Source organism: Apus apus, chromosome 23 (assembly GCF_020740795.1).
Source record: "Apus apus isolate bApuApu2 chromosome 23, bApuApu2.pri.cur, whole genome shotgun sequence".
NCBI classification, from domain to species: domain Eukaryota; kingdom Metazoa; phylum Chordata; class Aves; order Apodiformes; family Apodidae; genus Apus; species Apus apus.
The window spans coordinates 6,325,931-6,342,469 of record NC_067304.1 but is presented as its reverse complement, the minus strand read 5'-3'; the positions used below and the strand labels follow the sequence as shown (position 1 = coordinate 6,342,469).

At 54.8% G+C, this 16,539-nt stretch overlaps 1 protein-coding gene across 2 annotated transcripts; it reads left to right on the top strand.

Annotated features, from left to right (window-relative positions):
• Positions 1-5,234: 5,234 nt before the first annotated feature.
• TAFA3 (TAFA chemokine like family member 3) lies at positions 5,235-16,252 on the top strand. 2 transcript variants are annotated; one of them, XM_051638812.1, is made up of 6 exons: positions 5,235-5,312; positions 8,982-9,070; positions 9,340-9,455; positions 13,390-13,539; positions 13,772-13,896; positions 15,211-16,252. In XM_051638812.1, the coding sequence occupies exons 3-6, from the start codon at positions 9,341-9,343 to the stop codon at positions 15,220-15,222; spliced, it is 402 nt and encodes a 133-aa protein (XP_051494772.1). In that variant the 5' UTR covers positions 5,235-5,312; positions 8,982-9,070; position 9,340; the 3' UTR covers positions 15,223-16,252. The 2 variants fall into 2 exon arrangements, with proteins under 2 accessions (XP_051494772.1, XP_051494771.1); XM_051638811.1 differs by lacking the exon at positions 15,211-16,252 and having other exon boundaries at positions 13,772-14,074.
• Positions 16,253-16,539: the final 287 nt, after the last annotated feature.

The following is a 16,539-nucleotide window of genomic DNA, read 5'->3' as shown; positions in this document are numbered from 1 at the left end:
GGGATAACATGTGTAATCCTCCCAAGCCAGAGGGAAGATCCCTGCTAATCCATGCTTAGCCCCCGGAGGAGCAAGCAGGAAAGGAAGCAGGGGCATTTTGGGAAGCTCCTGCCTCTGGAAGGGGATTAGGGCAGCCCGAGGTGCCAAGGCTGAGCATCCCGTGCCACTGAGGGCTGGGGAGCGCCAGACTCAGGGCTCAAGCCTGGACCACATGTTCCCTGGGGGACTGCAGATGTGTCCCTGTTCATGCTGGTCAGTGACTCATGGTGCCACAGCCTGCGGTGCATTTTCTCTCTATGCTGCCCACCTGAATCCTGCCTCCCCCTGCTCTTGGTTCCCCAAATAATTTGTCCTTGGGAGAGCTCATTGCACCAAAACCAGCTCTGTTTGCAAGCAAAAGAAAACCCCTTCATTAACTGGATACTTTTCCACTGCTGCTGTAACCAAATGCCAAGTTAAATAAGTTATATGAAAGGTATTTGATTTGGTGACAAGCTGGAGGACACCTCCAGTGCCCAGAGGGTTAATGTCTAATCTTGGTCCTGTCCGGGGAGCAGGCAAAGAGCACAACAGTCAATAACACACTCAATTTTGTTGCTCATCCCCAGCTTTCTTCACCAGTAATTAGACTGGAAAATGATGAAGTGTGCAGCTGGTGGCATTTGCATGCTGGTTGGCTAGTGCTAATCAGAAAGCAGAAAATACACTTCTAATTGGATTACACAATTGGATCTGATGAGAGGAAGAAACTTCTTCCTACTGAACAGGGGTTTGTTGTTGGTTGTGCACAGGTTTTGTGTCCTGCAATGCCACTTTGGGCCATACCCTTTTGCCAGACTTACTTTCTCACCTTAAAGCCCATTAATTTCCTCTGTGACCAAACACATCTTCGGTCCTCTCCTGTGTGCTTTCCAGTCAATAGCTCAGGCTTTTCTCTCACCAGAGGACAGCAGAGATTTCAGCAATCACTGACATTCCAATCTCTGCACTGATGTTGCCACATTCATCCATGAAATGAGGTCATGAGACACTTTTGATGTAGATGGAGGGGAATTTCTGACAATGGAGCAATTTTGTCCCCATTTATCCTCACACACTCCACAGTGCAGAAGAGAATTAGCCTATCCTGCCCCTGTGCCCCCTCCTTGCTCTCTGCCCTGCCCACCCCGAGCCCACCCAGGTGGTGGGAGATCTGGTGGGGCAGGGGCTGGGCGTGCATAGCTGTGGGCAGCACTGATGGGGGTTTGGATCACCCTCCAAGCTGGGCTTGGGCAGCAGCTGTTCAGCTGCGAGTTCTTCACAAGTGTCAGCTGGGAGTTCTTGTCTTGCTGTGCAAACCCAATCAGTCTCATTGTCAAGATGACTGAAGGAGTTAAAGTGATGAAGGTCAAGTCATCGCTGACATCTGAGCTGTGCTGCTTGTTCCACTGCCTGTGTCTTTCCTCCAGCCTTCCTTGCCCAGGCCCTCCCTCTTCCTGGTGACACTCATCAATTCCTCACTGCATCCCTAAGGTGTGCACATCAAGGTGGGACTGTGCCACCGGCCAGGGGAGCATTCATGGACACACTGATGCTTGCTCAGGCCAGAGCCTGAAGGACAAGGACAAGTTATTCCCACCTCCTGGGGCAACACCTGAATCCCAGTCCCTGGCCCTGACAGTTACAACACAGGAAAGACCCCACTTATGCACAGCTTGCATTCCTGCAGAGTGAAAACCCATTATCCTTGCTGAAACCTTTGAGTCTCAAACCATTTCCGAAGTAATCCAGCTTCTTGATGCAAAAGAGAAATGCTTTCAAGCCCATGGGGCCAGAGGCAGTGATGCTGTGGGTTCAGAGCTGTGTTTGGGGAGGGGGCAGAGCAAAGGGGAGCAGTGCTACCACCATTCCAAAGGCACCACGGCTCCAGTGGCTTTAAATATTTATAATTGTTTTTCTCAGCCCTTGAATTATTAAATACTGGGTGTGTGGTTTGCTCTACGGAGAACACAAGCAGCTGAACTGTATTTTTTCTGAATGAACTCGGCAACAAGGGCTGTCCCGATGCATCCAGCACAGCTTGTGCAGCCCAGCGGGTCTGATCCAGACCAGCAGCAGCGGGTGCCCTGTGGATGCCAGAGCTTTTTCTTCAGTTCCTGGGGTTTAGTTACTACTGTGATTAGCACACCCTGAGCAGTGCATTCAGACACACAAGGCCAGCAGCACCGGGAGCTCCGTGCTGGGCAGCGGCTCCCCGGGCAGCGGGGCGGGGCTCACCCCGGGCAGCCCCCTCCTCTTCCTCCCGGGCTGCGGTGCGCGGGGGGCACGGCTGCAGCTGCTCGGCATGGACGGACCGCCCAAGGGCAGACATCAGCTGAAGGCGATGCCATCATGAGACGAGATCCAAGGCAAGGAAGGGGCTGGGAAACGCCTTGTGTAGCCCAGCCCGAGGGTCTGTGTGCGCACCAGGACGCACAGCTCTGCTCAGAGGGCGATTTGCAGCCCTGCTGGGATGGAGGAGGAGATGTGGAGGCAAGCAAGGAGACAGGCAGTATGAAGGGTAACTCAGCTGCAAACCGAGAACTCTGGGTTCTAATCTGCATGGTATCAGAGGGCTGCAGTCTGTCGCACACGGCAGCCCCTGCTAAGCCCTGCTTGCTAAGGCGGCCGGAGCATTTTGGGGCGCTCAGGCTGGCAGCAGCGTCAAGGACCATGTATTATGACCCGGGTACTGCAACCCCGGGAGATTCAGATTGGACGTCCTTGCTTTCTAAACTCTTTCTTGGAGAGGAGCCTCGGTGAGGCTGGGTCCAAGCTTAGCTTCGAACCTGGCCCTCCCAGGGAAAATTACTAAAATGTGATGGTCCGAGGAAATGCTTAATGGCCCAATCCCCTTGATTGGATTAAGGTGAAATGACACTCAAGGTCTGTATTTCAATATTAGGTTTAATTAAATCTATATGAAGGAATACTGATACTTCAACTTTTATATCAGGCTACGCAGCCATAAAGACTGATCATTTAGATCACCAAAGTCACAATACAGATATGTTCAAGCTGCACGACGTGAGAAAAAATCATGGTTAGGTTTTTGACACCACTTTCTGCAAGTGTGGTTCCTGAGGGCTGGTCCCTCACATGTTCCTGAGCCGCAAAGGAGGCAGGACAAAGCCAGAGATTTTTTTTTTTTTTTTTTTTTTTTTTGTGGAAGAATGACATGTTAGTGGCACTTTAGCCAGAACAGAAATAAATTAAGCATCTAGATCATAAAAGTACCAGAGGATGTTTTAAAATAGGCTCTTTGCAGCAGTGCATTAGTTGACTGCACAGCTTTACTGTGTAATGAGCAATATATTAATTTATAATTAGTGTAATACAGTGAAGCTCAGCAAATAGCTCTGTGCACTCTGGATAATTCATCAACAGAAGAAGCAGCTCTTAATGGTTTCCAAGGTTTGCCTGTCCCCCGTAATTGGGAAGTTCAGAATTTATCGTTATTTCTTTTAAGGGATAATTTGGTTGCAACCACACATCTTTATTCCGTGTCTGCTCCCGCTCGGGTGCGGGAAAGCCTTTGGAGCTGCGCCCTCTCCGCAGGTGCTTGTGGTTGGTGTTTTGCAGACCAGAGGACCCGGCCTTGGTGCCGATTCCCTGCGGGTGTTTGCCCTCAGCCCTCCCTGCTGCCGAGGAGGGTGGAATAAACTGTCATGAGTTGTGATTTTTTCAGCTTTAATAAAATAACTTATGTGCCTCTGCCCGTCAGCAGGTGCAGGTCAGTTGGTTGCGCTGAGGATCTGAAGTCTAAGCTGTGCCCACCAGTCTCAGCGTGGGTATCCAACACAAGCCCTGAGATTTTCTTCCCCAAAAAGCAGCCGATTTGTCACCAAGAGAGCACAGAGGTTCCAGGGATGTCGACAGCCATTCAGGCAGGGACAAGTTATTTCTTACATGGTAGCAGAAATATTAATAATTGAGATTTTCTAGTACAGTTCCTTTCCTTGCCAAACTATGAACTGGAACAAGAAGTTAGGAGGGAGGAGGAATTACTGTGTTCACTTCCAGCAAAATTTAAATGAAATCAGTTTTACTGAAGTCTTCATTCTTCCCCTGCATTGGAAAGCTGCGACCTGGAAAGCAGCAGGTTTGTTTTTCTGTACCATTACATCAATAAAGAGCTGGATTTTGTAGACTTCCTTATTGAATAATCCAGCCTAATTTAATTGAAATTTGGCTGGTGTGAAAGGTAGTAGTGATTGCATTTGCTTTTGATAATTTTCATTAAAACTTTGTGATCTGAAAAGTAATATGTTTGTATTTACTTATAGCAATAGAGACCAGAATTGGCAGACTCTCTGTCAAATTACCTGATGAATATAAACAGCAGATTTAATTCAGTTTCATATTGGATTTCTGCCACTATTATTAAAACCCTCTGATCTGAAGAATGAGGTGCTTGTATTTCCTTAATAAATTATTGCTGGGATTTGGGTTAATCTTATAGAGCTTTTCCCTTTTCTTTTGAGCAACCAAGTCTAATTAATTGGAATTTAACATATGATCATTTTTTACTCTGTAAAGAGTAGATGAAATAGCAAAGAAACCTGTTCTTATCGTAGGCCTCTTAAAGCCGGGGCACTTTCCCCTGGCTCCCTGTGTGGGTTTTGGGGTGACCCTTCCCTGGGGATCTGGTGGAGCACGCGGTGATTGTGCCAGGAGGGATCGCGCCCCACTCTCTGCTTTCCCCAGCACTAATCGCTCTTTTTGATCTGAACTAGGGCTGTCATCTGTCGAAACAAGATTAAAGACGGACGAGTCCAGGCTTCTGCTGTGGGTGCGCAAGAGGGAGGCAAACCTTCCGTGGTGGGGTGACCTGCCGCTGCCCGCGTCCTTTCCTAGGAAAAACAGAACTGGGAAGAGCTGATGTGAGGTGCTGCGGTTCGCTCTGAGTGGCTGTGGGTCCGCGCTGGGACGCGGCGGGAGCGAGCGCAGGGCTGTGCTCAGACCCCAGGGCGCAGCGGAGAAGACGCGTGATGAACGAGCGTGATCCCGGCGGGGCCGGGGCCGGGGCCGGGGCCGGGGCCGGGGCCGGGGCCGGGGCCGGGGCCGGGGCCGGGGCCGGGGCCGGGGCCGGGGCGGGCGGCAGGGGGCGCTGCGCCCCGTTGGCGCGGGCACCGGCCCCGCCCCGCGCTCCGGTCCCGCCGCCGCCCCCGCCCGGCCCCGGTACCGGCCCCGCCCCTCCCCGCGCTGCCAGCGGGCCCGGCCGCAGCGGCCCGCGGAAGCGGATGGCGGCCTTGGGCAGCGGCGGCCCCGGCCCGCACCGACGGCACCGGCAGGTAAGTGCAGCCCGGAAGGAAAGTTTGCGGGGAGGGGTTGGAGACGGGACCCCCGGGACGGCCTCGGGGCCGAGCGTGGCAGCAGCGCCGTCGGGTCCCCGCGCCCCTGCGCGGTTCATGGTCCCCGGGGCGCTGCGAGGGGATGGGGCGCCCGTCCCGCTGCGGGCGGACCCCGCCGGAGGCTGGACCGGTGCCGGAGGCTCCGCCGGGCTTGACGTGCCCGTGGGCAGCGACGGCTTTTGGAAGGCTGGTCCGGGACTCCGCAGCCGCTTGCCCGCCCGGCCCGGCCCTGCCGCCACCCGTCGCTGCCCGGTGCAGGGGCTCTCGGTCCCGGTGCAGGGGCTCTCGGTCCCGGTGCAGCGGCTCTCGGTCCCGGTGCAGCGGCTCTCGGTCTCGTGTCGCCCCCGGGGCGGTGCTGGGCCCCCCGAGCCCCGGCGCTGCACTGGCCCCTCGTTGGCCCGGTGCGGGGGGGCTCGGGATGAAGTTTCTCCTTGCGGGTCCTGCCCTGGGCTCGGCTCTCTGTGACCCCCGGGCCAGTGCCCCCCGAGGGCTGCTCGCCCCGAGCAGGACCCTGGTCTGACCGCTGGGTCTGTCCTGGCCCTGCTGCGGGGCTGAGCTCTGCCCAGTGGCGCTGCTTACCCTGGGGAAAGGATTCTGCTAGCCCTGCGGAGCCTCTTGAGAGGTGAAGCACCGCGGGAGAGTGCCCGAAAGTGAAGTCGCTTCATCACCTTGGGAGGGGAAATCGAGACGAGCCGTTGGTGCGAGCTGTCCCCTGCCGCCAGAGCTGCAGGCAGGACGGGATGGGACGTGGGCTTCAGCCTTCCTCTGCTCTGCTCCTCACTGCTGCAACTCCTTTGGTTAGCCATCCCCTTCAGTGGGGTGTGAGGCTTGGGGTGCCCCTGCCCTGGGAGAGCCCCTCTGTGCTGGGCCACCTGCACCCCAGCCAGGAGCCTGCACAGGTGGGATGTTGCATCTCCTGGGAACGATTTGAGCTGTCAAGTTCTCTGCCTTCCTCTGCTGGTGAGACTGATGGAGCTGCTGTTGACCTGAGGTTTCAACACACCTGATGAGATGCCATGCTCTGCCAGGGAGGGGTCCCTGACACTGGATGAGTCTGAAGTTTGAGCTGTCAACACAGCTGACCTGCAAAATGCCAGCATGGCAGTGGGATTCACCGGGTGAGGGAGCAGGAACAGACACATGCTTGAGTGGAATTAGAGTCAAAACTCTCCTGCTCACCTTGGCTGGGTAGGAAATGCTGCAGACACTGGAAGAATGAGCAAGGAGCTGGAAATAAATCAGCTGAGAGTACAAGCAAGCACACTTGAGGGAAGGAGTCCTCTTCATTACTGTGTGCTTCCCTGCCATGTCTTTGCCAAGTTGGGGGGCCTGTGCCTCATGCTGCCCTCACTAACACATCTCTGGGGCTGGACTGCTGCCAGGGCATCCTGAATAAGAGCTAAAATGAAGTGTGCAACAGGACTCAACTCAACCTGGAGCTCTGGGGCTCAGGCCAAGCTCCTCTGTGATGGGATTTCCCTTTGGATTGATGAACCTGAAGCTGTGGGTGTGGAGGCTGCTGCTGCTGTTGGCCTGTTCTCAGAGGATGGCAGCATCTTGCTGACCAGCCCCCCCAGGAACCTTGCAGTTTGTTCCCAGGATGGGCAGCAGTGGAGTATCTCGGAGGTCCTGGCAGCAAACCTCACCTCCTGTGCATGTCTGAGCTTTTCCTTGCTTGTCCAGAGGGCAGGATCTAGCACATGGATGATTTTCTAGCCTTGGGGTAGCAGGAAGATGCCCTCTGGCATGCCTGCCCTGCTGCTTTTGCCCTCCCTTTGGCTGTGGGAGGCAGAGCTGTACCAGTCCGTGCTGTGCCTTCCTGGGGGACTGTGGAGGTGGCTCCTTGCTCATCAGGATCTTTCAAGGAGGCGTCAGCTCATCGGGAGACTCAGCAGCCTCTGTGCTGCTGCCATTGCCTGTTGTGCAGCCCACGGAGCCATGCTGCAGGGTGAGGGAACGACCTTCCCTGCAGACACGGAGCTGGCAGGGTGTTTCCAGGGCCCAGCCCTTCCTCAGCTACTGCTGTCACAAGGTTTGCCAGGCAGCTGTGTGGCACGGCAGAGATGGGCAGGATGGCCATGGGACGGGGTGCTCAGCCTGTCCCTGCTCCTGCATAGTGGGTGCATTTGCTAAGATGATCTGACTTTCTGCTTCTCTTGTATCTGCATGAGACTCTGCACCTATTCCCACACCAAACAAAGGGCCCCAAGTTCCAAGAAGTGCAGGAGTACGAAAACAGCTTATTGAAAACTGGCAGAACTGTAGAGCCATGTTTGCGCAATGGTTCAGTGCTGGAGCTGTGGCAGGGGGGCTTGTGTCACTTGGCACGGAAAACCCACCGACGTGCCAGCATCCCCCTACCTCGCTCCATTTCTTTCTGCTGCCTGTAATGATCCAACTCAGATGGACCTTTACAAACAGTGCTCAAACTGGCAGGAGTTGGAACATAATTTGGCAAGGCAGAGAGTCCCTCATTACCACCGAGGGGTGCTGGGCTGTGTTCCAGCCAAGCTGTGATGGAGCAAGCCTGGACAGAGGGTTCAGTTCTACCTGTGGCTTTAATGAAGAGGGAGGAAAAAGTCTCTTGATCTGCTGACCTGAGTGGCCGGGGTCTGGGAGGGCAGTGTGGAGCTGCTCTCATGCAACTCTGCTGGGGAGACTCTGGTGTGGGTGATGGCTCTGCACATGGGCAGGGACATGGGCCCCTGCAGAGGAGCATCGTCTCTCACCTTACCAGCTATGACTGAGATTTATCTTCAGAAATTTGGGCACTTTGCAGTTACTTCAGCTCCCAGCTCAGACCCAGATGGCAGAAAGCAGCTAGCAAAAAATCTTAATGAAAAATTCCACAAAATTCCAAACGGAGCAGAGAATACTACTTTCAATAATCAAGTGCTTTGACATGCCAGAACATCACTCCTCATTTCAGAATGACGCTCCAGGCTGAAAAAATTCAAGTCAGACCAAACATTTGTAGCTGGAGTCTCAAGATGATGGAGGTTGATAGCTGTCAAAATAGCAATTTCTGGGAGGCTGTGTTTCCTAGTGGGAGTTTGTGCAGGAGTGGGGGCCCGGCGTGCCCGTGCTCGGGGAGGAGCATCGCTCTGCCGGCCGCTCCGGGGATGCTGCCTCTTGTCCCGGGGCTCTTCCTGCCCGCCGGCTCGGCTCCGTCGCTCCGTGACTTCCCTTTGAGTGCGGCATGGACAGTGCGGGCTGCATTATTGATAACTCCATTATTTATTTATGTTTCCTTGGCTATAGCAAATAGCTCAGCCTTTCTGAGCTAAATATAGTTTGCGCTGGGAGCGCGTCCCTGTCCCGTGCAGGATGGAGGTGGCCAGTGGTGCGCCTGCTCTTTGGTCCAGCTGCCAGATCCAGCGGTGTGTCCTGCAGAGTCCCATGGGCAGGAGCTGGGGCTGGGCACACCTGGCTCCTGCGGAGCGGCTCCGGTGCTCCTGCCTGGGTCAGCAGCTGGGAGACCAGGACACTGGGCGCAGGCTGACCTGCCTCGGGGGCCTGGCTGCTCTGCTGGAAGCTGCTGGGATGTGCAAGTGTTTGGGCTCATTGCCACACGGAGACTGGTGACAGTCTCTCTCCATCTCCTCCCAGGCACGCTGATGTCTGCCCCCCGCGGAGCCCCGGCCGCCCCCCCCGGCGCTGGCGGATGCGCAGGAGCTGCTGTGAAGCCCCAGTAAGAGGTAAGCACTGCTCGCCTGTGCTGCTGCTGCTCTGGGGATTCCTCTGCCATGGTCTGTGCTGCTGGAGGAGTCCAAGCTCAGCCAAGGGCGGTGGGTGAGCCCTGGGTGTGTGTCCTGTCTCCCACGGTCATGTCCCCACAGCCAGGCCACCCCAGTCCCCGTGGCTGCCTGTGTTCGGGGGCCACATACAGCAGGGTCAGAGCTGGGGGCTGCACCTCTTGGTCCTCCTCAACCCCCCTCCCTTCAGCATCTCTTCTTGTTTTTGGTAGAATGAGTGAGAGAGACATACAAAGCCTGAGCAGATGGGTTTTTGTGCTCACTCTCTGCCTTACCACGCTGTGGGGAAGACTGACACTGGCCTCCACCCACCACAGAAGCCATTCAGGTAGGGGAAGCGACGTCCTCCCTACGTCTGTCCAGCTCCTGTGCAATTACCCCAGGACCCCATGACACTGGTGGTGCCTCAGGGTCTCCATGGGCTGCCTGGGGTGGAAGTTATGAGGGGCTGAGGGTTCAGTGAGGGTCTGTCCCTCAGCTCTAGGTGGGAGGATGAGCACAGTGGGTCTCGGGTTGTAGTGTGTACCTGCTGGGGACCAGGGAGTCCCCCTCCTCCCCAACAGGAGTGGCTTGGACAGGAGCTGCTGCTTCAGGGAAGAGTCAGACCTGGCGTTAATAAAGCAGCGACTCATCAAGGTTTAAACTGCAAATGCCCAAGTGTGCTTGTGGGCTGTGAATTATGTATAAATCTCACTCCAGATGTGAGAAGACAGGCTCGTGCATTCGCGTGCTCACAGGCAGAGTGCTGGGGACTTTTCACTCACAGACACTTATCCACAATGGGTCAAATCTTGTACTTTTTATTCAAGCAAATTCTAACCCACAGCAAAGAGAGCACACCAGGAGCAAATACTGAAAAGTGTAATCCTGCTCTGTGTCTCTATTAACATGGCTTCTCTCTGCACATCCTGGTTTATGGTGCTGTCAGACTTTTGGGTGGCTGTGCTGACTGCTGCCTCCTCTCCTGGGCTGAATTTCCAGGCCTTCAGCATCCAGAGCATAGTGTTTATTCCCAGTTAAACCATGTATGGCACCTGAAAATGAGCAATGGCAAAGGAAGTTAATTGTGACAATGTTACTACAGGCTCACAAAATTTTTGAGCAGAGAGCCCACATGCAGAGACCCATAACCCAGGGAACTGCTGCACTGTGAACATCTGGCTGCAGAAAGAGGATGGAATCCCTGGTGCTCCCCCAGAACATGGGGGTGCTGATGTGTCCAGGCAGAGTGGTGCTTCCCGAGGTATGTGGCTGGATATAAATAACTACACGAATTGAGAGAGGAGATGTCATTTGGCAGTGGAATAGGAGACTCCTTGGTGAAGAACGACTCACCAGCGATTCGATCTCCCATGTACTGTGGTGAGCTCTCTGTGATGAACAAGACTTGCTGGTCTGGCTGCAGCTCCTGCAAAGGTGGCCCCAGCATCTTCAGATAAGCCTCCCTAATGCTGATAATCAAAGGACCATCTTTGCCTTCATTCACATTCATCACTCAACCCAGAGCAGAAGTAAAGACATTTAGTCAGCTGGGATTTGCTCTCAGGAAATAAGGTTCTTTGAGTGAATGGAGAGCACAGATTTCTGATTATCTTGTAAGAGATTTACTGGTCAACACGTGGCTGCTTGGGGCCAAGACAGCAGCTCTATGGCTTTTACTTGTGAGATGCTTCTGCAAGATTCCTTCTGATTTGGGGAAGTGATGGTTTCTCCATCATGTGCAGCCTTTACATCAAGATGGAATATTTTCAGAAGCCACCTTCTCTTAAGGAGGCAGCAGCTCCCTGGTGTGTGGGAAGACTTGCTCAGCACCAGTCCTGTGTTGGGGCTGTGTCCTCCAGCTGTGGCCTGCCCCTGCAGGTTCCTCAGTCACACCGTGGCAGAACACTTTAGCTGTTCTTGACACAGCCCAGGCATCTCCCATTTTCTGAAGTGATGGGATTTGCACGAGCAGTTCCCGGATGTGCACAAGCTTGCATGTGCAATGAAGACAGAGCATGATGGGGAGCCTTGAGGTGGCAAGGTAGCAGAAACGTCCCAACTGACGTGCAGTGATAATGAGCAATAAAAACAAGCCTGCTTCTCTCCAAAACCCTCTTAAATAATACAAATGTCTAAGGCAGAAGTGATTTTAAGACTTTAATTATTTAGGAAATATTAGTAGTGGAGCTGTTGGAGGGCACGGAATGCAGATCCCTCCCTCCAGCTTCCTGGGGCTGAGCTGCCCCTGGAGCCAGTGGCTCCACTCCTGCTGGAGCCTGGACCACTGCCTCCCACCTGGGCTTTGCCTGGACTCAATTCACAGTTTCAGTGCCCTGGAGGAAGGGGTTTTGCTGTGGGGGTGGGCATTTCCTGGCAGTCACATGCGTCCAACTTCTCTCCATTGTGCAGCTCCCCAGCAGGAAGCAGAGGGATGTTTTACCCTGGTGATGTGGAGCAGTGCCCACACCTCCCTGAGACACACAAGATATGTCATTTCAGGTTGTGCCATAAAAAACTATGTTCTGCTCCTCACTTAAAGGTCAGCCAGAGTAGGACAGCATTTTTATTTCATTTTTGCATGCAGGATTCAAACCGCTTGTGCTTTTACAATGCTTTTATGGTTCCGTGAGATAAGATTATTTTTTCTTTAAAGGGTTCTAGTGAGGAAATACCAGTTAAATGGGAGGTAGAAGCATGCCAGAAGCTCTGGAACTAATTCCAGGCTCTCTGGGGCTTTTCTGTTCTTGATGTTAAACAGACCATACATCTGATTTGTATTTTCAGTCCTATCCGGTTTGAAGTTTCTTGCTGCTCAGCAAAAGGAGAGGCACCTGCAGGGAGCTCTGGAGGAGCCCATGGCTCTCCCTGGGCCTGGGCTCCCGTTCTCTCCTGGCTTTTCCCTGGTGTGAGACACAAAAACCCAGCATGGCAGCCCTGCGCTGGGTACAGCAGGGTTGGAGCACAAAGCAGCATCTTCTCAGCAAAAGCAAACCTTTTTGAGCAAATTAAAAGGGCTTTGGCATGTTAGTGAACTCATTGCGTGGCTGTAATGAGTGATTTCTCAGTCCTGTCTGGTTCTCCCTCAGCTGAATCTTTTAAAATTGGCTGAAAATGAGAAGCCAGAGCACGGAAGCAGGAGCAGAAGGGTCACCTGGCCCATCCTCCTGGGAAGAGTTCTGCTAACGAACCTTTATGGGGAGGCTTTTATAAACACAGGTTAAAACTGCAAATACATGTGAGCACTGAAGTTGGAAGGTAGAAAATCCCCTGTTGGGCAGTGGGGGTTTTGCTGGTGTGCATGGGGTGGGCGGGTGACTCCTCCTGGTCCTGGAATGTGGAGTTACGGTGAACCAAAGCCAAGCACCTCTTCAAATCCCTTTAACCATAAAAACGGGGCAAAACAGTCACATTCAGTTTGTAATGCATTGCTTTCCTTCTTGCTTTCACCAAAGTCCACCATTTCTGCATACAAAAATAATAGAAATTACCATTAAAGCTGAATTACAATGGCATTTAAAAGGGAGGATATAATTTATGACCAGAGATGCTATTACAGAATACAGCCAGGATAGGTAATTGTGTAATTATTATGGGCAGAAATGAAAGTGATGGTTCATTAAAAGAAAATGACCATGAAATAACAATAAATAAAACCAGATTAAAGCCGTGGTAATTGCATGGCCCCTCCTGCCCATGTGGCTGCTGGGAACAGGCTGCTTGGCTCCCGGCCGTGGCTCCCTGATGAAGCAGACCACGAGGGACAAGCAGTGTTGTCACTGCCCATGGTCACGTTTGGATGTGGCCTTAATGCACAGCCCGAGTGTCCCTGCCCTGTCCCCAGGCTGGTGGCATCACTGGAGAACCCGTCCTGCAGCAGCCCCGGGGCTCCTGCCCCTTTGTCCCGGAGCCACCGCACATTCCTTTTCTTTCTTCCTTAACATTTCAATGGCACTGGGGGGGAGTGGCAGAGCAGCCCGGATTTCCAACGCACTCTGTGACAGTTCTGTGTCACCACGGGTTGGAGAAGCTGTCCTGGTCCTCCCTCCTCCAGCCAGGTGTGTGTCGGTAGCCGGGAGGGGGTGGCGGGCCGGGGGCGGTCGGTGGCAGCACCATTCACCATCCCCTCTCGTGCCAAAGCGAGCCAGTCAATGAAGCGCTTGGCTTGGCCGTGGCAAGAAGCTGTTCGTTTTGCTGGTCCCTTGGTCATGGCAACCCCAGGGTGGTGGCCGGGGGCTCCGGGGCACAGCCCGGTGTCACGGTGGCCGTTTCTCCTCCCTCAGTGCATGTCGAGCCTGGCACGTGCGAAGTCGTCGCAGCTCATCGGTGCTGCAACAGGAACAAGATCGAGGAGCGCTCCCAGACCGTGAAATGCTCCTGCTTCCCAGGGCAGGTGGCAGGGACCACGCGGGCAGCTCCCTCCTGCGTGGATGGTGAGTACCCACAGCCACGAGCTGGGCCCCCCAACCCCTCAGCTGCCAGCTGGGCTCTCCCTGGGCTTTCCGCTGGGGGCAGGCAGGGAGCAGGCTGCTCCGGGCAGGGGGAGCAGCTGGGCCAAGTGAGGGTCACTGCAGACGTGGGGTATGATGAAGAGAGGGGACATGGCTGGCACCTCCTGCTGCCAGCCCAGGGCAGCCCCCGGCCGCTGATACCCTCCTCCCCCAGCCTCCATCGTGCTTCAGAAGTGGTGGTGCCAGATGGAGCCCTGCCTCGACGGCGAGGAGTGCAAGGTGCTGCCTGACCTCTCGGGCTGGACCTGCAGTAGCGGCAACAAAGTGAAGACGACCAAGGTATGTCCTGTGGGGGGTGCTGCGAGGGAGCCGGGCTGTGCTTGCCCCGGCCTGAGGCTCACAAAACCCTGGAAAGTCTCAGAAAGGGAGAGTTCCAGCTTCTTCAAGGCATGTGCCGTTTGTTATGGATACAGGGCAGAGTAGCTGGGCTGTTGGCACCATTGCTAGGAGGGGCTGGTGAGGGTAGCACAAAGCCCGAGTGGGTCCCACGGCTTTGCCCCTGCTGAGTATCTCTAGTTGGCAGGCTCAGGGAGGAGGCTCAGCCCACCGTGCTGGGGATGCTTCCCAGGGCTGCTCTGCCCTCCTGCTGCTCCCCAGCATCTCCAGGCTGCTCCGGGGCAGACAGTTCATCCCAGCCCTGCATTCCTCCCTGCTCCCCCATCTGAGGCAGTCATCTGTGACAGAGCTACATGATTATTATTTTCATGGCTTGCTGAATGCCCCAAAGAACAAGGTATAATTAAAATTTTATCAAACTCATTAGTAATTACGTATATGCCATGGTTAATCAGTTGCATAATTTTGTAATCATTGTTCATACTGTTGAGTGTAATTATTCCTTATGCTTTCATTTTTCTCACCCTACATCCCCTGCCATAAAATTATCGTATTAAGCGATGTTGGAATTTTGTGCATTATTGTTATTATTTTTGTGCACAGAAAGCACTTTCATGCTCAACTATTTTTTATGGATGTCCAAGAATGTTCCTCTGGCCCTGGGCATCCATCACTGACCAGAAACTGCAACACTCCATTTACCTCATTGTCTTTTTCTCATCTTAATATTGTTGGTTTCTTTTTCTCCCTAACTTAGCCCAAAGCCTCTGCTTTAGCTTTGCAGACTTGGGCTCTTGTTGAAGACTGTTCCCATCTGCAGGACCCTGGGGCTTCTGCTCTCCTCTTGTGCAGCAGCCCTGGCTGCTGTGGCCACTTTCCCAGCACCCTTTTGGGTCCCTCGCCCTAGGGTGGCTGTGCTTTGGAAACGCACACCTCTGGCTGCAGAATAATGTGGGGTGCCTCCTTAGGAACCGAACTGGGGGGGCTGGGTTTGTTTGCAGGTCCCCTCAGCAGAGAGACTCCTGTGGAAGCTGTAGCCAGAGTACAGGGTTCACAAACAATCTGCAAGCTGAAATTTTGAACCACCACCCCAGTAAATGATGCAAACCACATTCCCGTTTCCCGAGGCTGTTCACTGACAACCCGTGGACAGGGCCGCCAGATGGGGGTGTTGGGGTATTGGGCGACTCGCCCGCTGCAAAGAGATGGACCCTCTTCCTTGTCAGCGTCCAGCCCACCCGTCTCCTCTGCCCGCAGGTCACACGGTAGCCACCGTGCAGCTCTGCAGCCACCGACCCCCTCGGCTGGGCCCTGCTGCTGGGCTGAGCTGGAGGCCGTGAGACGTGGTCCGGACCGTCCCTGCGGAGGCGGGACCCTCCGGGGCTGCCGCGCTGGTGGGACTGCGCCGGGTACCGGGTCAGAGCACCTGCCGAGCCCCAGCTTCCCTGGGGACTGCGAGTATGGGACCCCAGCACAGATACAACACTCCTGCCCCACAGACACGCTGACCAAGAACTGGACTTATTTTCCTATCCTCTTAAGTAAAATACTCCAGTTGTGTAAGAGCTGCTGACAATGCAGAGACAGAGTCGTCCCCCAAAATGGGCTTTATTCTGAAATAGCTGAAATCATCGCTGTGAGTCGCCTTTCCCATCACCCAAGATGCAGAATCTGGGTTGCCATTAGGAATCAGGACATCAGTGTTGTGTGAACCCTCCAGTGTTTGGCTCCCAGGTGGTGGGTTCCCTGGTGCTGACCTCATGTCACCCAGATCTGCTCCCACCCCTGGAGCATCGTGCTGACCCTGCCCTGTGACCTGGCTGCTGAGACCACCTGTGGTGGGTGCAGTGGTGTGGCCATGGTGAAGAGTCCCCATGGAGCACGCTGCTGGTTTCTGCTTCCTCTGTAACTGCATCAATCAGGCTGTGAGTTTATTATCTGTTCTCTGTCCTGCAAGTCCCAGGCACCACGTTACTGCTTGTGTTTGCAATCAAATTTCAGAATAATGTGCGGGGGAAGCCCTCAGGTCTGGTGAGCCTGGTGCACTGCAGGTGCCCAGCCCGAGGCGAGACCAAGCCAGGCTTCATTGCATTAATTACAAGTAAAGAAAAATGTGCCATATCCTGGCCCGAAGCTTGTGACCTTCCCCAGGACACACCATTTCCCATGGAGTGGCAGCTTGATGGGGAGAGGACAGGAACCCTGTGCTCCCAGTGCTGGCAGGGATGGGGACCCCGGGGGTGCTGCGCTGGGGGCCGGAGGGGCTGGTGGCACATGGCCTGAGCAAAAGCATCGCTGCAGGGAGCAGGGCCAACACTGCCCTGGCGCCCCAGCCGTGCTCCGGCACCCGCAAGGGATGTGCCGGCTCCGGACCGGCGGGGGCTGGACCGAGGGCTGGGTCGGGGGCTGGGTCGGGGGCTGGACCGAGGGCTGGTCAGGGGCTGGTCCGGGGCTGGGTCGGGGGCTGGGTCGGGGCTGGGTCGGGGGCCGGCAGCTCGGCGCGGGGCCGGGTCAGCGGGTTGGGCTCAGCCGCCCGGCCCCGCGGGACTCCCTGCTGGGGCGGTTTTGTACCGGGGTACGTGATAC

What these genes read in the sequence shown, in the direction of transcription:
- TAFA3 (XM_051638811.1), top strand. Translation starts at nt 9,341, where the DNA reads ATGAGTGAGAGAGACATACAAAGCCTGAGCAGATGGGTTTTTGTGCTC. An exon ending in CCACCACAGAAGCCATTCAG is followed by an intron (nt 9,456 to 13,389) that starts GTAGGGGAAGCG and finishes CTCCTCCCTCAG; the next exon opens with TGCATGTCGAGCCTGGCACG. An exon ending in AGCTCCCTCCTGCGTGGATG is followed by an intron (nt 13,540 to 13,771) that starts GTGAGTACCCAC and finishes CTCCTCCCCCAG; the next exon opens with CCTCCATCGTGCTTCAGAAG.